This window comes from Lytechinus variegatus, chromosome 12 (genome assembly GCF_018143015.1).
Source record: "Lytechinus variegatus isolate NC3 chromosome 12, Lvar_3.0, whole genome shotgun sequence".
In the NCBI taxonomy this organism is placed as follows: Eukaryota; Metazoa; Echinodermata; class Echinoidea; order Temnopleuroida; family Toxopneustidae; genus Lytechinus; species Lytechinus variegatus.
Window position 1 is genome coordinate 7974734 of NC_054751.1, and position 18114 is coordinate 7992847.

Genomic DNA, 18114 nt, shown 5'->3' on the forward strand with positions numbered 1-18114 from the left:
TGTCGACTGAACATAACATTAATATCACATTATGATCAGGCACTAAACTTTTGAGTTATAAGATCCAAAACATACTTTTTAAGTCAATTTAACATGACAAATGCAATCAATCATAAATATCCCTGTGATGAATAACTGTCTTACGGGACCAGGGCCCCGGCTTACAAAGTGTTGTGATTGATCCAATCAACCACACCTATGGAAAGCCAGCAACATCATCATCTATTATGAATGTTTGTTAAAAATATTTTCTAACTATGATGTATATACATACATTCAGTTTTCTTGAAAATTCAGTGTGCTTATCTTTGTATACACACTACATTGTTCAAATTTATTGGAGAAAATATCTTGATAATGATGGATTTCCACAGAACTGAGGTTGATCGGATCAAACGTATTTCTATGTCAGACAGGACCCAGAGCGATGCCTTGAGACTCACCCTTCATCAGGTGTTGGTGTGCGATCGATATGCAAGGTAGGAGCCAGGGATGGATGAACCAGACTACTCTCAGAACCTATGAAGCTCATCACCTTCATATCACCATTATCACCATACTCCTTAGTGGTAGCGAGAGGCATCTCATCCATCTGAGTTATTTTACCTGCATCAAACATAACATTTGAAAATAGAATTACTAAAAAATTTCCCATATCAATTGATCATAACAATAATCAGAATCGAGACCAACTGATACTCCAGCGAAATGCCACTGAATAATAAAACTTTCTATACATCTGACCCCCCATTTTTATTCTTTTACATTTTCCTAAAATGATGGCATTATGCATGCTAACTTGGTGTGAAACCTACAGTGCTTTAGGAGACCACTCAGCCAACTGAGTAATTGCAACTTGTGCTGACATCAAACAGGTGAACATGGTGTACGTGCATTACCTTCATAACACAAACAGGATATACATCACAGAATTACTACTCAGAAAATTTAAGGTCCGGAAGTTTGAAGAGATCATGCATAGTATGCAATGAACCTCAAATTCTATCCCTGCTTGTCCCTCATTATATTTCTATCTCAAAACAATTCTGTTTCGGATATTATTGATCAATTCTAATGAGTGACCAGCTTAAGATCTAAACGCCTCAAAAAAAGTTCTGCAACTCAGTTTTTGGGGATGATATCTTTTTGGTTAATGAAGTATAAAAGATGAAACTGGTATCATTACAAAGCTGAATTATTCTTCTTTACAATGACATGCCATTTGCTGTGATTATGTAATCATGGAATATGCAATCACCCTGAACGTTGAGAAAAGTCAGAAGTGAAATGTTGCAAAATGCATTGATTTCTAACAAGAGTCTCCATTTCTATAGAATTTCCACCATGCAGGTGACAGTGAATGCACTCGGTCCATCCTCGTAACAATTGGAAATTCGCTACTGGAAACATTTCATTTCTAACATTGCTGCGTATTATCATGTCTGTGTATTTCATGATAACACTATCATTACAAATGACACATGATTGTAAAGAAGAATAATCATGCTTTCTAAAGATATCACTTTTACACATGATGATGGCACATTAAGAAATTTATCAGCACTCAAACTTGCAGTTTGAGTTGCAGAACTCAAACATGACATGACAACGAATTTTGCAACATTTCATTTTTTACATTGCTGCATATTTATCATGTCTGTGTATTTCATGATAACATTAGCATTACAAATGACACATGATCATAAAGAGGAATAATCATACTTTCCAATGATACTTCTTTTACATATGATGATGGCACACTAAGAAATTTATTAGCACTCACTAAGAAATTTATTAGCACTCAAACTTGAGTTGCAGAACTTTTTTTGAGGGGTTTATAATCTGCTAATTTCAACTTGTATAGCAACTTTAAATTCAGTTCAGCTGAATGTTTGTGTGCTTTGACCTCGACTAGTCACATTCCCTATCTATATAAATATAACTTCAAGGTTATGGATGCAGTGTTACGTGTTGGTATGTATAACTGCTTAAGGTGTACCAATTATTAGACTGTGAAATTACATACCATGGCTATTTTTCTTGACCATAAAGACTGCAAGGATGATAATGGCAACGAGGACGACAACGACTACCACCACTACTATGATGATCCAGATCGGTAGACCACTTGATGATGACTGAAAGAAAGAGAATAAGAATTTGAAGTAAGATTTAAATAACCTAAATGACTAAATTATGGTCATACATTATATAATCAAGAGTAGATCCACGATGCACTTTTTTTCAGTGCCTTTATTCTGACAACCATTACAAGCCACTAAGAGCCCTTCACATGACTGAAATAGTGTAAATATTTGCTTCACAAATCCCTATAGTGACTATATAAAAGTCACAGATCTCGTTATGAATAGGTAAAAGAAATTTACTACTCACTGTTGGTTCATAGGGGGCGCCATCTACCATCAGATACTCTTCAGCCAATAGGGTTTGACCGTTAAATGTCAAGCTAAGGTCACCGTCTAGGATGTCTTCCCAGATCAGGCTCTGGACGGTCTCCACGTCGCCGGTGATGTCAAACGAGATCAAGATGGATCCTGTCAGAGAGATATTTGGGGGAAAAAAATTATAGTTACATGTAGTTCAATGTGATAATCCTAAGCATGTATCTTATGTCAGGAATATTAAAAACAGAGAAAAATGCTAATACAGTATTCTTTAAAAGACAACTAGGAAATGTACAAATGAGAGAAAAATATAGTACAGAGGAGAATATTGTTTTTTCCAAATGTACAGAGTATGAACATGATTGTGTATATATCCTCTTTCAAATCTCTCTGGTTACCTAGTATACTGCAAACTCTGATTGAATTGGGTGATATCTTTTGAATTTGCTTGAGAAGATCAAGTAGGGACCAACAAAGAGATGATTACACAAAGAGATCATTGCGACTTATAGTTAATTTGCACTTAGATTGCATTTTTACGGTACTCATCAATGAGATAACGTGATATACACCATGTGTGCTCTGCACTGGCATTAAAGCTTGATTTAAGTCGCATCTAACTTGTCTCCAAGGTTTCTGAGGAGTTATGGGGTTGTCAAGACAAGAATCCAATGAAAAGAGATCTTTATTTACCTTCTGAAACCTGGACATTGGAAAAGGTAGCATTCACATAGTTAGGAGCGATGTGATTCAAGAAGTTGGCAGCAATCAGCTCCTCGTTGCCCTCGGCAATGCTAGAATAATCATAGTTGAACCTGATCGTAAGCGATGCAGTCTCGCCAGAGTTCACGGCAGTGTTTTCAGCCACGACATTGAACGGATCCAGACTTATGCTAGCCTGGTAGGCGCTGGAGGGTGATGTGACTACAGATATATCAAGGATGTAGTAATAGCTGGCTCCGTTGATGCTGAGGGTGAAGGAGGCTTGTGCTGTGGACAGATCCATTGTGGTACTGAGATCACCAACGAGTTCACCTCGGTAATTGGTAGGGTCAGAAATTGAGATTGTCACTGGCCAGGAGTCAAAGCCCTGTTAAGAACAAGGTAATAAAAACATTGGTAGAGTAAAAAAAATCATTTATGAGCAATTTAGTAGAAAATCTATTACAAACTTACAAGAAACATTACAATTTCAGTGTATTGAAATGCAAAAATGAAAATTTTGACCTATTTTGAGAATTTAACTTCTGTTTTCTTTCTTAATATAAAACAGAAAATCTTGTGAGGAGTAATGTTTCTTTATGACACATAGTCCGAACATGTATGTACTTCTTTAGGGGAGAGACTTTTGTACATCAACAATCATACAATAATTAAGAAAGCAGAATTTTTCTTCAGATTGGCTTATTTAAATTTACAAAAATCAAAGATTAGAGGGTGAAGATATACTCTTTACTCCCATGTGACACACTAAATGTACCAAGTCAAAGAACTCTGAAAGTATGGTAACCTACCTTATCAGCTAGATTCGTGGGCACATCGCCGGTCTGTGTCTCCCTTAGTTCAACAATAACCTCAAATGGCTCATTCTCAATCACATCCGAAGAAGGTTCCGTGATGATCTCAAGATGATATGGCTGGACATCCACATCAAAAGGCTCACTGCTAACAGTCAGACTGGATGTATTGGGGTAGGTGATGGTGAACTGGAGGACTAGGTCGGTGGCACTGATGTTGACACCAAGGTCGGTGAAGTTGGCCCAGCCTCCGTTGAATGAAATGGTTTGGTTGTCGGAGGTGAATCCTATGTTGCCTTCAGAGGACATGCTGCTGATGGTTGCCGTTACCTGCCATGGACTGTTAGGGGTACCCAGCTGGTCGATTCGGTTACCCTAGTAAACAAAAAACATTGCTTGATGAATATAAGCACTTCATGAATAAAGGCACACGATGGATAAGCCCTTGATGGGTAGGCACCTCATTAAGCACTTGATGGACAAGTGCCAGATTGAAAAGCACTTAATTGATAAATTAGTGTCTGATTGATGAGCTTTTGATGGACAGGCACATGATTAATACTTGGATGAATATATGAGGAATGAATAGTTTACCAAACAGCACTTGATATATTTACCTGATTATCAAGAACCTTGATCCTTGGTTGGATTCCGAAATCACTTTGCTCGATGGCATCATCTGGCTGTACTTCAAGGACCATGGTAGAAGCAACAACGTACACTGTGGGCTGACCAACAGTTTCCAGGGCCAACTCTTCCTCCATTGCCTGCTGTTCAGCATACCTGCAACAATTAAAACCAATGAATGATTGCGATTAACAAGGGTCTTGTTTCCACAAGAGGAATTTTACAAGGATTTCCAATAGATATAATGGTAAATGGTCTTTCTTTAACCGACTCTTGCAATCATAGCTTCACCTATAGTACTATCATATCAAATTAAAATACAGTTAATGTAAAAATTCAATGCAATGTGATTGACCAATCAGGTTGAAGGGATACACTTTCATTAGGATGTCCTTAAAAATCACCTAGATGACCATCGTTTACATATATAAAAATGGTAAGAAGACATTGACAGGATCTGATGAAATTCTGCTGTACTTACGTGGTGGTGCCATTGGCTGGTCCACCAGTCATGTTGGTAGCCCTTACACCTCCTGTAGGATCCTTTGGAGTGTCCACAGGGTCAGTCATGCTCATAGAGTTAATAGTAATTCCCAGACTGTCTCCAAGGTTGCCAGTCTGCATCTCGTCTGCAAGCATGGCCTGGACATCGGTCAGATCATCAAAGCTCAACTCTGTTGGTGCCGCTGTATGTGTGATAGAGAAAGGTTTTCAGAATATCATTAAGGGTTAAAGGTGACATGTAATTATGCACAATTTCCTTTTTCATAGATATCAGAATGTTCCACTAAAATTATCAAACATGTTTTCCAGATTTTTCATGCAATACCTGAATTGCATTATGATAATTTATTTTTTTAAACAACTAAGGATAATGAATAATGAAGACTTGGCATAATTATGATAACCAATATGAAAAAAACCCCAAACAATTCCTCTGAAAATGATGAGGCCATGCAGAATTCTGCACCTAACTGCATCATATATAAGTCTAACATGAAATTGAATCTCTATCTTTTAAAATCATCACTATTTCAGATTTATTAAAAAAGTAAATTTATGGCTTACCTGTACCAGAAGGAGCAGGAGTTGTTCCATTGTTATCATCAGTAGAAACAGATGCAACTGGATTTGCTCCGATTTCTATGACAACTTCTGTGTCAGAACCAGTTGACCTCTTTTTCCGGCTGGCCTCTGAAATGATCTCAACGACTCTAATCTGTGACTGGTCGATGTTCAGCAAGTTGGCAAGGTTCTCTACCAGATTCTCCTCAAAGAAATCATCGACCTCAACGGCAGGAACGCCAAAGGTTGTGATGACTACAGGGGTGGTCCTGATCTCGACGTAGGTAGACCCTCGGACAAGGATGTGGAGGGTCTGATACTCACGGTCAAAGTAGTTCTCTCCACGAACCATTGAATTGAGGGAAGGCATGAAGTCATTACCTGGAGATGGGGCAATCCACTGAAGCCCGCCATTGACGTACTGTCCGTTGTTAGGAATGATGTAGAGTCCGTCGACATAGACGTCCAGGCGCTGAGGATTGGCATACCATATACCGACAGTCAGTGCCTGGGACTCGTTTGCATTCAGCAGATGGAAGCGAAGACTCTGGGGATTGGTGCCTGTGAAGAAGAGCTCATAATTCTTGTCTGTAGCCACGATGGTGTAGAAGGTGCTGATTCTCTCCTGGCAAGTGTATCCAAGACACCAGCCATGGTCCTGAGGTCCGTTGATAAGATCCACATAACCATCAGCATGAAGGGCAACAGGAGAGACACGGCGCACTTCGGTGTCTGCATCCATACTTTCTACAATCATCATCATGTGATCTAGACCATGGCATTCCCAGGCCTGCCATCTGTTATTCCACTCGCAATCATCATTACGGATGATACCTGAATGGACACAAGAACATTTTTCATTTAGCATATCATCATTGACTTTGATTTTATTAATACACCTATTACCTATTATCAGGAATCCCACTCATTGGCTTTTCCACATTCATCCAATCACAGCAAATTTACATTCGTACAGTCTTGATAATCTATATGTGTACATGTCATAATCTACATGTCCTTCAAAAAATAATTAAAAGTTATGAATGCCTTCTTTTGGCACGATGTTAAAAATGTACCTCTGATCATTCCAGTTTACCAATCTACTTCCTTTATCAACAATATAGCAGGACTATTATTTAATTTTAGAAAATAAATCATGACATAAGCACTGACAAATTACCATTATTAGGGGCGATATCATCCTTTGGAATCCTGGCACCATCTGGGGTGGTGAGCATCATCTTAGGAATACGGTAGTCTCCGAGTCCACGCCTTGGATCCCCGTCCCACTCAAAAGCAGAATCGGGTATAACAGTCCCTGGACTTCCCAGCAGACTCCCATCATGATCTTTAATCATGGCTTTCTTCATGGCATCACAGTCCATGTCTACACAATCAGAAGGATTCACCAGGCTGCAAAGAAATATTGTTGACATTGTACAAAGGATTAGGATTTATTTTTTTGTTACTGACATTACCATGGAAAAATAGCAATGGAAATATGACACAATGCGCCTTTGAATGTGACGCTAAGCTCATACTTCTGTGCTTTTTTTTCAAAAACTTCTATCGATTCCGTAGGTCTAAGCTCTTAAATATCTGAGATTATTGCAGAAAGTTTGAAAGAGAACGCAAGTGATATGTATCTAATAACCATCATCCCCATTCTCTAATAGAAACAACCTTGACATGGTGGCAAAGAGGAAGAGAGAGGGAGCAAAGAGACGGAGGAGAGAGAAAGAATAAGAATGATATACAGGATGGATCAAGATATGATGAAGAGATAAATTAGTTTTCGTGATAGCTTCGTGATACCTTGGATGTTGTATCGTAGTAATAAAGAAGAAGAAGAATGAAGTACTGTTATTCAACATTATTCTTCCATGAGACCTAAAATTTTTGAAAGGTGTTGAAAACTTGATTTCCAACAAGGATAATGAAAATGACATCAATTGAGGAAGGAATGTCTAAATCTTAGATTAAAACTTACAGAGAAGAATGCATGATAAAGATTGTGTGACGAACTTACCCAAGGGCTGGCCGATGGATCCATATATAATTCTTGGTAGGAGTATCAACAAATGTCAGTCCTTCCACTTCGATGGGGTGCATGGCATCGCCGCTTTGAGGGCTCGTCATGATCACCTTGTCTCCAGAGGAACATTTGTCATTGAAATTGGCAAATGTTACACCTTGAAGGAAGACAATGATATTCAGAATAAAAATACGGTTTAAAAAGAACGATTGTAAGACATCATTCTGCACATATAACCCATTGATCTACTTATGCTCTGAGGATGCAAACTTTCCATATTCACCAATGATTAGCTCTCATTAATATGTGCAAGATGCCACTTACATAGCATGATTTACTTCTTTGCAAACCCACAATGGTCATTGATATGTTTCTTGAATCTTGATAAAATTCCCCATTTTTGTTTTTCCAGTCATTTGAGTCAACACACACTTGCACCCACAATATGTATTCGTGCTTCTCAATGCCCACTCCCTGGGGATGAATACCTTGACAGATTGTCCTGCCACTGGAGGCTGGGTAGCTCATGACAGAATGTTTGAATGAACCTTTTCCACTCCCTGGGGATACTCACCTTGAAGGATTGTCCTGCCACTGATGGCTGGGTAGCTCATGACAGAAGTAAAAGGTTTGAATGGAGCACCTCCTGAGGAGCCCTTGAAAGACGTGAAGTACACACCGACTGCTCCACCGTTGGGTGATTTGGTAGCCCGCTGTTTGCTACTCTGTGCTGCCCCTTCAGGAGTAACCTAGACACAGAAAGTACCAGAATATGCATGATCAAACCCCTTGTACACCACTAAAACCCCCAATTGACTATCAGTAATTCCAAGACACCTGAAGTAGTGGCCAAGCTATAGGTAAACAATGTGGAGAGGTTGTGTAATCCCCCTGCTAGCGAATTACCCTTAACAGAATAATGAGGATGAATAATGGACAAATGGAAGCATGCTGGGGATAAAGTTTAGAGTGAAAATGCTGATATAAATGCCTATTCTGGGTATGTTTGCTTTGTTCAAATAACAAGTTTGGTCTTAAACCTGTGAGTGATTTTTTTAACATTTCAATATTTCAAAAGAGTAGAATACATTATTCCTACTTCCCATTCTTTTCAGGCAGTGCCAAGTAAGAATCTCCTTAAATTATCACCTAGTAAGATGATGTGGAGTTCAGGTGTAAATTCCAAATCTCTAGTGTAAATATCAAAGGTACTGATATGACATAGAAAGGGTTTTGAAACAGAAATGCTGGAACGTCTTTGTCAAGTGGTCAACAAATCTTTGACTATCTGACTCAGGAAAAACTCTTGCTTAAAATGTAAAATTAACCTGTCTATGACATTTTCCTTGAACCATAAGTTATGAGACATTGAAGGTCAATTATAATGAATCATTTTCTATTAGAATATCCTTTTAAAGTTTTTATCTTATGATGACTTACCTTATCAACATCACAATCAAAACTGTCACTGTATCCAACAACGAGTGAGTCCTTCAATAGAACATGCTTATCAGCACGTACATGAGACAAAGCAGATGGTCCGTAGTCATGGACCAACATCCCGGCTGTGTTATCAACGAAAATAGATTCAGTGACCTCGAGGGTAGAGGGAGTGAGGGCATAGAGTCCGTAATCAAGGTTACGGTAGCTGAAGAAATCGTTGACCTTCGTGCAAGGGTCACGTCCTGTCTTGAGAATGTGCACACCATGGTAGTTGGAATGAGCCACATTGTTGGACCAGACGTTAGGGTCACTGCATAGCTCTCCTTTGATGTTGAAACCAACCCGTTCAGACCCGGCCACTGTGTTGTTTATGAGGATTGGATTTGTTGCCTCGACAACATCAATACCACCCATCCAGTCAATATTCTCTGGTTCGAATCTGTCTTGGTATGTTCCTGGGAACACCATCAAGCTCACCAGGTTGTTGGTGATCATGGTGTTGGTTCCATATGTCTTGATACCTGGAGGAATTCAGGTTAAGAAAATACCAAGACATACAGTAGTAAATTTAGTAGGGAGGTTTACTGATTAGTGGTACATACTGTACAAACGACAATTGAATCCAGATTTAGTAAACTTAAACTTCGTAAAGTTAAAACATACAGAATTATGACACACCTTAATCAATACGCATCTGTTGAAGGAACAGATGAGGGGTTGGCGATAAACATTAACTGCTGAACAACAAATTTCATACATAAGCCTATTGGAATTCGTCAGATTTCGGGGTTTTCATCGAATACGCTTTTATACAACCCATGCAAATTATGCAGACCAAAATACGATAATGATAAATATAACAGATTTTTTTATACAGCCATTAACGAAGTCTAATCTGGGGCCCATTTCATAAAGGACTTGCAACTGTTGTAACTTTGCCACAATGGCAACTAACATGGTAACAGGGCTCAGCAGCCAATCAAAATCAAGGTTACGATGGTAGTTGCCATAATGGCAAAGTTACAATAGTTGCAAGTCCTTTATGAAACGGGCCCCAGACCTACCTGCACCAACAGAATGGTGAATGACATTGTTGTCGATTTCAATATTGTCTGTTCCAAAGACACCAATGGCAAGGCTGAACCCATTGTGGAAGGTACAGCTATGGACGTATGAGGGTACAGGATCCTCCAGGACATCACCAATGTCCAAGAAGGCCAAAGAATAGCGAGGATCGTAGAAGTCTGTCCATCCTTCTTGACCGGTCAGCTTGAATTCTATGTTGGCAAAGTGACCCGAGCCTGTAAAATGAAAGATTGGAAAGGAGAAGGCATTTGTAAGAAAATGTAACAGGATAACATCAAGTATTGTCAAGGTGCTGTGGCCTACAGCAGTTCTGAGATCGATGAGGCAACTTCATCAAATTTTAACAAAACATGTATCCAATATGGTTTCATTCTGAGGTATATCGGTTATCATGCAATTTCACTTTTTCATCTTGTTTCTTCTGGCTCTGCTGCACAAACAATTGATTTTGTCACTAGATAGTAAAGTTACCATAATATTAACATTATGCCACAGGGCTCCTAGCTTGCAGGAGACAGTGTCTTAAACAATGCAGACACCCCGTAACAAAGCAAACACTCCATACAACAAAGTGAACACCGATCTTTTATTTTCCAATTGACCTAATGCTTTAATCTAGAAATGCAATTTCATGAACTCTATACCTCTATAGAATTCTCCATCTTGGATGAACGAGCCAACGATTGTCCTTGCACCGAAAGATTCATCAAAAAGCAGATCGTAATCATTTCCCTCGATGACGATGTTGCGTGTCAGAAGACCCACCTCGGCAGCGATGGTGTAGGCCTTGCCGTTGATCTCAGCTGACTCCACTGTGCAAAGAAAGAAGTATATACACTTATCAATAGGACGATATGTAAATGTTGATGAAGTCACTTGTTAAAGATTATTGTTGCTTTCTAAAAGGTAGTTCTAAAGAGAAGCATTTCATGAAGATATTTGTCAGTGATATTTGCTGACAGACATTCAATGCTACTTGAAATCCTTGCTTTTTATTGGTCGAGGGCACAATAGTCGGTAAAAACACTTACAATATTTTTCATGAAATGCTCCACAAACAAGCTTCTGGAAAGCTTCTTCCCTTTTTACATTAAAACAAATAAAATCCAAACACTTTTTGAGACAAAGAGTAATTTTCAAACAAAGAAATTGTTTTAGTGGCAAATGCTGTCGGTGGGTGATCAACTATTTGCTTCAAAGGAAATAGCTGGTACGGGGAAATGGGTTGCATTTTAGGTGTCAGGTATTTTTAAGGGTGAGGTCTGGTATGATGATGGTTCAAGGGTTGAATCTTGAAATTTGACCTGGCTATAATGTTCAATGAGACTGCTGCTGTAGTACATATCATGCAATCCAATCACAATCATGCAACCTACCTGTATGCATATGAGCAAATGTTCCATTGACACTGAAAGTCCTGGCATTCGTCTTAGAGGAGATTCTGAAGGTTTCTGTGTGCCATTGCTCATAGGATGTTGTTGTCACTACGATCTCATCACCCACGCGCCAATCAGTATCGACTGCCACAGTAAATTCGCTGTCCCCTGCCTCAACTGTTGAGGCAAGGTGGGTCCATGTCACGTCCCGCGGAACACCATGGAGGTCTAGGGTTCCAAAGACACCTGAAAAGAAGATATGCAAGAATGAGAAGAAAATAATGGTAAGGTCTGAAGACATGAACATGACGCATTCCATTATAGTTTTTAAATACAGACAGAAGCAAACCCATTAGGGGTTACTTAAATGGCTTTGTCTTCATTACATGATGTGAATAAATAATCTAACAGCAATTGACTATAGAAAACTCAAAGAATCAAGTAATTGTTTGATGTGAAAACTTACCAAGAGCCTTGGATCCAAGGTTGGGTCCATTAGGAAGAGGGATGTCCTGGGTAAAATGATGACCATTTAGAATGATACGGAGCTCATGGGTGAAAGGTCGTGTTTCGTTGAATCCTGCGATAAGACGTCCACCTTGGATCAGGATGTAGGTAGCATTGATTACCATGTCTTTGGAGTCATCAATCTCCAGGGTACCATAGATGAAGAGCTTGTGCATCCAGGCAGGGTGTCATTGGCCACAATCCATCGTCCTGAAAGACAGAACAAAATGTCACATTTGTCAAGTCTTTCCTTTCACTTTGATAAAGAAAAGGGTAAATCGTAATCATTCACATCACGGAACTAGTACTGTAAGCCACATGCATGTAATTGTGAATCTCAGCAGAATTTAAGATTGATGGTTTGCCTTAGTTTGATTTAATATTTCCATTCATTCTTGAAGACATCATAAGGTTTACCTGGGTAGATCATGACATTGTCACCATTCTCTGGGACACTGCTGCCTGATCCTGTGTTACCACCCCATCCCTCAGTGACATCTTCCCAAGCTGCTGCATCACTCCAGTAGAGAGTGCTATTAGGTCTGCCATCAGGAGGTGCAGGTGGAGCCTCTGGGACAGGTGGGATGCAATCCTTGTAGTAGCAGCGGTAAACATCAAGGTTCACTGACCGACTCACTGGTGAGTTCTGACCCTTTCCAGAAACTTCATAATGAATGTAAGAATAAGTAATCTAATTAAACACATTTTACAAGTAAATTTGTTGAACATCTTAACTGATATTTGTAACATTACCAGATAATATCTATAATTATAATTGCATAAATCTAAATACTCTCTGGTTATTGATAAAATTGTTTAATTATAATTTCTTCAAAGGATGATGGAGGGAATAATTAAGAGAAAGAATTAACAGTAGAGTGGAATATCAGATTGGCAAAATGAGATACCGGTACTGTCTATGACACTGAAAAGAAAAGTATGAGCTATTATTAAGACTTACTGAGATAGAACAGATTGTTGGTCTCGTTGTTGAAGTACCATTCCGCATTTTCGTCTTCCACGTAATCCAGAGGACGTCCAACATTCTCTGTCACCTGTCCTGTTAGAGCAAAGGCATCTGGACTCTGGGTGAAATTGTGGTTCATGATAACATAGTCCCCATCACTGAACTCATCAAACCTGGCCGAGTAAGAGATGTTGGTGACATGATCAACATTCTCAAAATAAAAGTTGTATGTCTCTGTTTCCACCAGGGTCAACATCCATCCAGTTGGATGAGTGAGTCTCTTCTTCTTGTAAGGAATAACAGTTGTACCATGACTGTTGGTCATAATAGTGTTCTTGTAATTCAGAGATGTAGGGAATGCTTGATTAAAGGCCATTCTATGCAATTTGACAGACTCATCACAAACTGCCCCATCAACACCCTTATTGAAGCCATCCACATCAAAGTCACAATTATCGGGTGGTAGACCGTTGTTTTTAGGAGTAACAATGTAATCAGCATTCCCAGTCAGGGTTCCATCCATATCTTCAAACCAAGTCTCGTGTTCCCACTGGAAGGCAGCCTTGTTTGGAGAATCAGTAAAGATGAGGTTCTTGAAGCGATGTTGGAAGCCTCCCTGTCTGGGCTTACAATGAGCACATGCTCTTAGTGTAACACATCTGTCTTCATCAAAGTTAATGAATTTCACCCCATCCACTGTGAGAAACTTGGACTTTGGTAAGTGGATTCCAGCTGATGTGCATCGATCCGCCGCTTGGCCTTCAGCAAGTTCAGGTGTGTATCCTATAATAACAGAGTCCTTGACCATTGGACCATCATCTCCCCAAACACTCCCAACGGTTTGGAACTCGATTCCTGAAACCTCATTGTCTGTCATGAGGAAATTATGGAACTGAATAGGTCCAACAAGTACACCTTCTGCTCCACGTTCGGTACGCCATGCTGTGAGGTTGTGGAATTCAGTGTGACCAGCAGTACCACCACAGCTGCCATCAGTCGTAGGGAAATATGTTGGGAAGATCCAAATACCGTACCATCCCATGGTGTGAGCTGTGTTGTTGTAAAACTCTAGGACCTGGACATTCTGTGGACAGACAGATGTTGTGAAGGATGGTCCTCCAGGATGGGAGGGCATGTTGTACCAGAATCCAAAATGGCTACCACCAGCTGCGGCATTGTGACGGATGTAGTTATCAGGGTTTGTCACCCAGAAGGAGGCAGGAGTCACATCCACATTCAGTAAACTGCTGCTTGGTCGGACAAAGACGGCAAGGTTGTACTGGATGATGTTCTTGGTTTCTATTCCATCCTCCAGGAAGAAGGCATGACCCATCACATTGAAGGCTACATTGTGTTCCACTAGGAGATGGTGGACACCATGAATAGTAACGGCCCTGTTAAAGGTGTGATGAATACCACATCCTCTCACGTATGACCCAGTGATGTTGCCGTTCATGTGGTAATGGATCGGGTAGCGACCAAGACGGAAAGCCTGACCAGCATGGGTCACCTCCACATATTCAAAACGACCTCGAACCAGATGGGTGTCCTGCTCCTTGGCAAAGAACATGATCTGTGAGCCAAACTGATCAGTGACGGTTTCTGCACCAAAGCGCCTTGAAAACATGTCTGGGTAGCAAATTGATCTGTTGTAAACAAGAAGTAAACAAAAATGAAGATCATTATTATGGGAAGCAAGATATCACACCAGGAAAGGGAAGGTGGTTAGGATGCAGGAAATCATAATCAATAACTTAGTTCTACAAAGCTCCAGATAGTTGATATCACACTATATTTGATTTTCTTTAAATATTTTTTACCTTCATAGTTTTGAGAGAAGAATGTAGGCCTATCTCTCTGAATGGAGTGAAAATCTAGATATGTGCATTGAATATAAACATGATACTGAAACAAGGATCAGGCCCCCGCAACAGAGAGATTTGCACTGAATTGCAAATGTGAAAGAACAAGTCTGATTGGTTCCTGCTCAGTGTTTTGAACAAAATTCAAATGCAGCAATGATCTTGATTGGTCATTAGCATTTTGCAATTGAATGCACACCTTGGTGTAACAAGAGCCCTGTACTTTGTTACTGTAACCCAACTCTCCACAGACAAGCGCATCAACATAACTTTACAAGACCCATATAGTTTATTCTCAAGCCAATTTCTTTTCTAAAAGACCAACATAACTTACTTGTGTCAAATTCATCTGGGCATGCCTCTACTTCTTCCACCCATTCCTCATGGACGGATCCTCTAATCTTGACATTATGGGTGAGTAGTCCGACCTCACCTCTCGTCTCCACTAGGACACCATCAATCACCTGAGACACAGAGATGTGATCAAACTCCACTGCAGGGGTGAACTCAATTGTCATATTATCATTGGAGAAACCTAGACAAAAACAAAGAGACGATACATGTATCAATTCACTTGTCCTGAAGAAATGATCCACAAAATATGTGACAAGAGTGACTGATACAGGTGAGATCAAAATAAAAATATTAGTAGCAACATTGTAACAATCTCAGTTATTCTGTGATCATCAATAGTTTCATCAGGAAATAAGGACCTCACGTTGAACATTCGTGCCATGAAGTCTGTAATTATGATGAACATTTCAAAGTCCTAAATGTCTATTCTTTGGTTTATCTGTTACTGATAATCAATGCCCACTCACAAATGGACAATGAGGGCGTACCTGTGATTTCCACCTCTTCATTTTGAGTTTGCTTGTGCCTGGTTCCAGTAGAAGCAAGGACAATGTGATCGCCAATCCTCCAATTAACAGAATCCATGAGGGTGAGTTCAGTATCTCCTGCACTCACAGTCTCCGCAAGGTAAGACCAGGTAATAGGTGTCGGGATTCCTGGTTTTACAAAAAACAAGACGATTGGTTATGGGATGGACTGTCCAAAAAGCAAACAAAGTGAATTTGGTCTGTTTATAGCCATAACTATTAAATGCATAATTCTTGCAAATGGTAGTATTCAACTGTGAACAAAAATATTGATGCATATCACATATCAATTTTTGTGTTTGAGAGCTGGTTCAATAAACACTGAAAAAACAGAAAAATTAGACAGTTTTCAAGGAATTATAAGGCAGTTTCTTACCATGCATGACATCAACGGTTCCATTCCTAACGGCAAACGTCTTCGCACCGAACAACGGGAGCTCAATAGACCTCACATGACCGTGCATGACAACACTCGCCTCATGCTGGAATGGTTCCTCTTCGGTTCCAATCTCAAAGTGACCTCCATCGGTAACCACCACATACTCAGCATGCAGTTCAATATCAGCCTCATCAAATATCATTTCACCACCTGGGAATAAAATTGGTAATTGCACATGAATAAAAAATACAACAATCCCTTAGCAATATATGCATCATACTAATTATTAGATTGGGAAATAAGGAAAACTATTTTAAATGAATGAATTGCCAGAAGGCCATTTTTTAATCTTGAAGCTAGAGATAAAAAATTAATCTTTATATAAACATTGTTATTTAAAGAGAAAACATTTATCTTGAGATGGTGTTAACCAACAGAACAGAATTGAGATAAAGGAAAAAATATATAAACACCTTTTCAGATATGACAGAATGATTATAAAATATCAAACTTCTCTCTTTGTAATCAGATTTATTCTTAAGTTATGCCTTTGCAAGGCTGCATAAATATCCTCAAATCCTACTTGCAAGATGTTTAAATTTAGTAATTCACTGACAAACTCACTCTCAACCAACTAAATATCATGATTTCAGCATCAGCCTCACACAATATAGCTTGAAATTTTCCAATAACAAGTTTAGGAAACCGGTGGGTGTTTCATAAAACCGTAATTAACGTAGGAATGACTTTCTGCAACACATGGTGACCCTTTCTCCAGTTCAATTTTTTTTTCTTCTGGTAAATGATAATCCTATATAGCTAACTTTACACCTTAGAACATGTTCTGGTTCTGCATAAAGTTGTGCGTAACTCTACAAACAGCTCTATGAAACTTTCACCAGGAGGGTGATTCAGAAAAGGTCTAAATTAGAGTCATACTTAAATTCCCAGTTGCATGCATTACAAAAAGCATCGCCGCATAGGTCAAATCATGCTAAGAGGACGCGTGCTACCAAATATTCATCAATCAGATTGCACATTATATATGCGTGCATTGGGATTTAAGCATGGCGCTAAGTCACACTTAAATCTGTTTGAATCAACCACCAGGCTCGAAGTTCTTCTTAAAATCTGACCTACCTTGAATGAGGAGAACACTGAGGATTGGTGTAGTGACATCCAAGAGGATGGTCTGGCCTTGTGGAATGATCACAAAGTCACCTTCAACAGGAGGATCGTTACCACCCCAGGTGTAAACAGATGACCAGACATCAATGTAGAAATAGTCAGCATTATCCTAAGTGAATGGTGAAAAAGAGTCTTTCATTTGTTTTTATCCTCTTATCCAAGCATCTTGGACATCTAAGGTAGTATTGTTCAAATATTTCTCATCAATTTTCAATATCATTAATATTAATTGATATCATTGTGATTGTAAGAAAAAAAAATAACCGTCATTGCCAACATCATCATCATCATCATCAATATCATCATCATCTTCATCATCGTCATCATCATTATCATCATCGTCATCATCAACATCATCATTGACATCATCATAAACATCATTACCATCATCATCATCACTACATAAACACAAGCTTTTACTCAACATGGGTTCTTTAAGTCATCCCTTGCAAAGATTGCAAAAAAGCATGACTATATATCTATCGCTCAAACAAAGCTCTACATCACAGAGAATAGAACCCCCCCCCCCCCCCCTGATGTGGTATAGAGCACTTTAATTAACAGTGTTAACAAAGACTGATAAATAATTAAGGATTGATATCTAGTTAGTATGCTGGTCATCAACAGAAAAGGGCATGTTTAATTGCTACATTGATGCCAACTAGAAGGTATGTTTTGAACTTTATATTCCTACTCCAAAGATATAATCCAAGTGTGATAGTTTCAATATAGGTAATACTAACCTTCTATGCCATTGGAGCCAACTTGAACTCTGA

The 18114-nt window shown here is 39.2% G+C and overlaps 2 protein-coding genes across 2 annotated transcripts in view; both read right to left on the minus strand.

Moving 5' to 3' along the window:
- The window catches only part of LOC121424945 (fibrocystin-L-like), a 20069-nt gene extending 4753 nt beyond the window's left edge, over positions 1–15316 (minus strand). The window contains 20 exon segments of the mRNA XM_041620843.1: positions 444–606; positions 2027–2138; positions 2395–2555; positions 3099–3495; positions 3920–4297; positions 4540–4705; positions 5031–5235; positions 5618–6448; positions 6795–7027; positions 7644–7806; positions 8224–8398; positions 9090–9613; positions 10157–10393; positions 10823–10990; positions 11555–11800; positions 12021–12239; positions 12242–12271; positions 12479–12724; positions 13023–14674; positions 15225–15316. Coding sequence (XP_041476777.1) covers positions 444–606; positions 2027–2138; positions 2395–2555; positions 3099–3495; positions 3920–4297; positions 4540–4705; positions 5031–5235; positions 5618–6448; positions 6795–7027; positions 7644–7806; positions 8224–8398; positions 9090–9613; positions 10157–10393; positions 10823–10990; positions 11555–11800; positions 12021–12239; positions 12242–12271; positions 12479–12724; positions 13023–14655 — 6287 coding nt within the window. The 5' untranslated portion in view covers positions 14656–14674; positions 15225–15316.
- On the minus strand, positions 14878–15918 carry LOC121425291 (fibrocystin-L-like). Its single transcript, XM_041621318.1, has 3 exons — positions 15733–15918; positions 15225–15425; positions 14878–14885 (listed from the first exon to the last, which is right to left on the minus strand). The coding sequence occupies exons 1-3, from the start codon at positions 15827–15829 to the stop codon at positions 14878–14880; spliced, it is 306 nt and encodes a 101-aa protein (XP_041477252.1). The 5' UTR covers positions 15830–15918.
- Between the last annotated feature and the right edge of the window lie 2196 nt (positions 15919–18114).

What these genes read in the sequence shown, in the direction of transcription:
- LOC121425291 (XM_041621318.1), bottom strand. Translation starts at nt 15,829, where the DNA reads ATGGATTCTGTTAATTGGAGGATTGGCGATCACATTGTCCTTGCTTCT. An exon ending in TGAAGAGGTGGAAATCACAG is followed by an intron (nt 15,426 to 15,732) that starts GTACGCCCTCAT and finishes GTTTTTGTCTAG; the next exon opens with GTTTCTCCAATGATAATATG.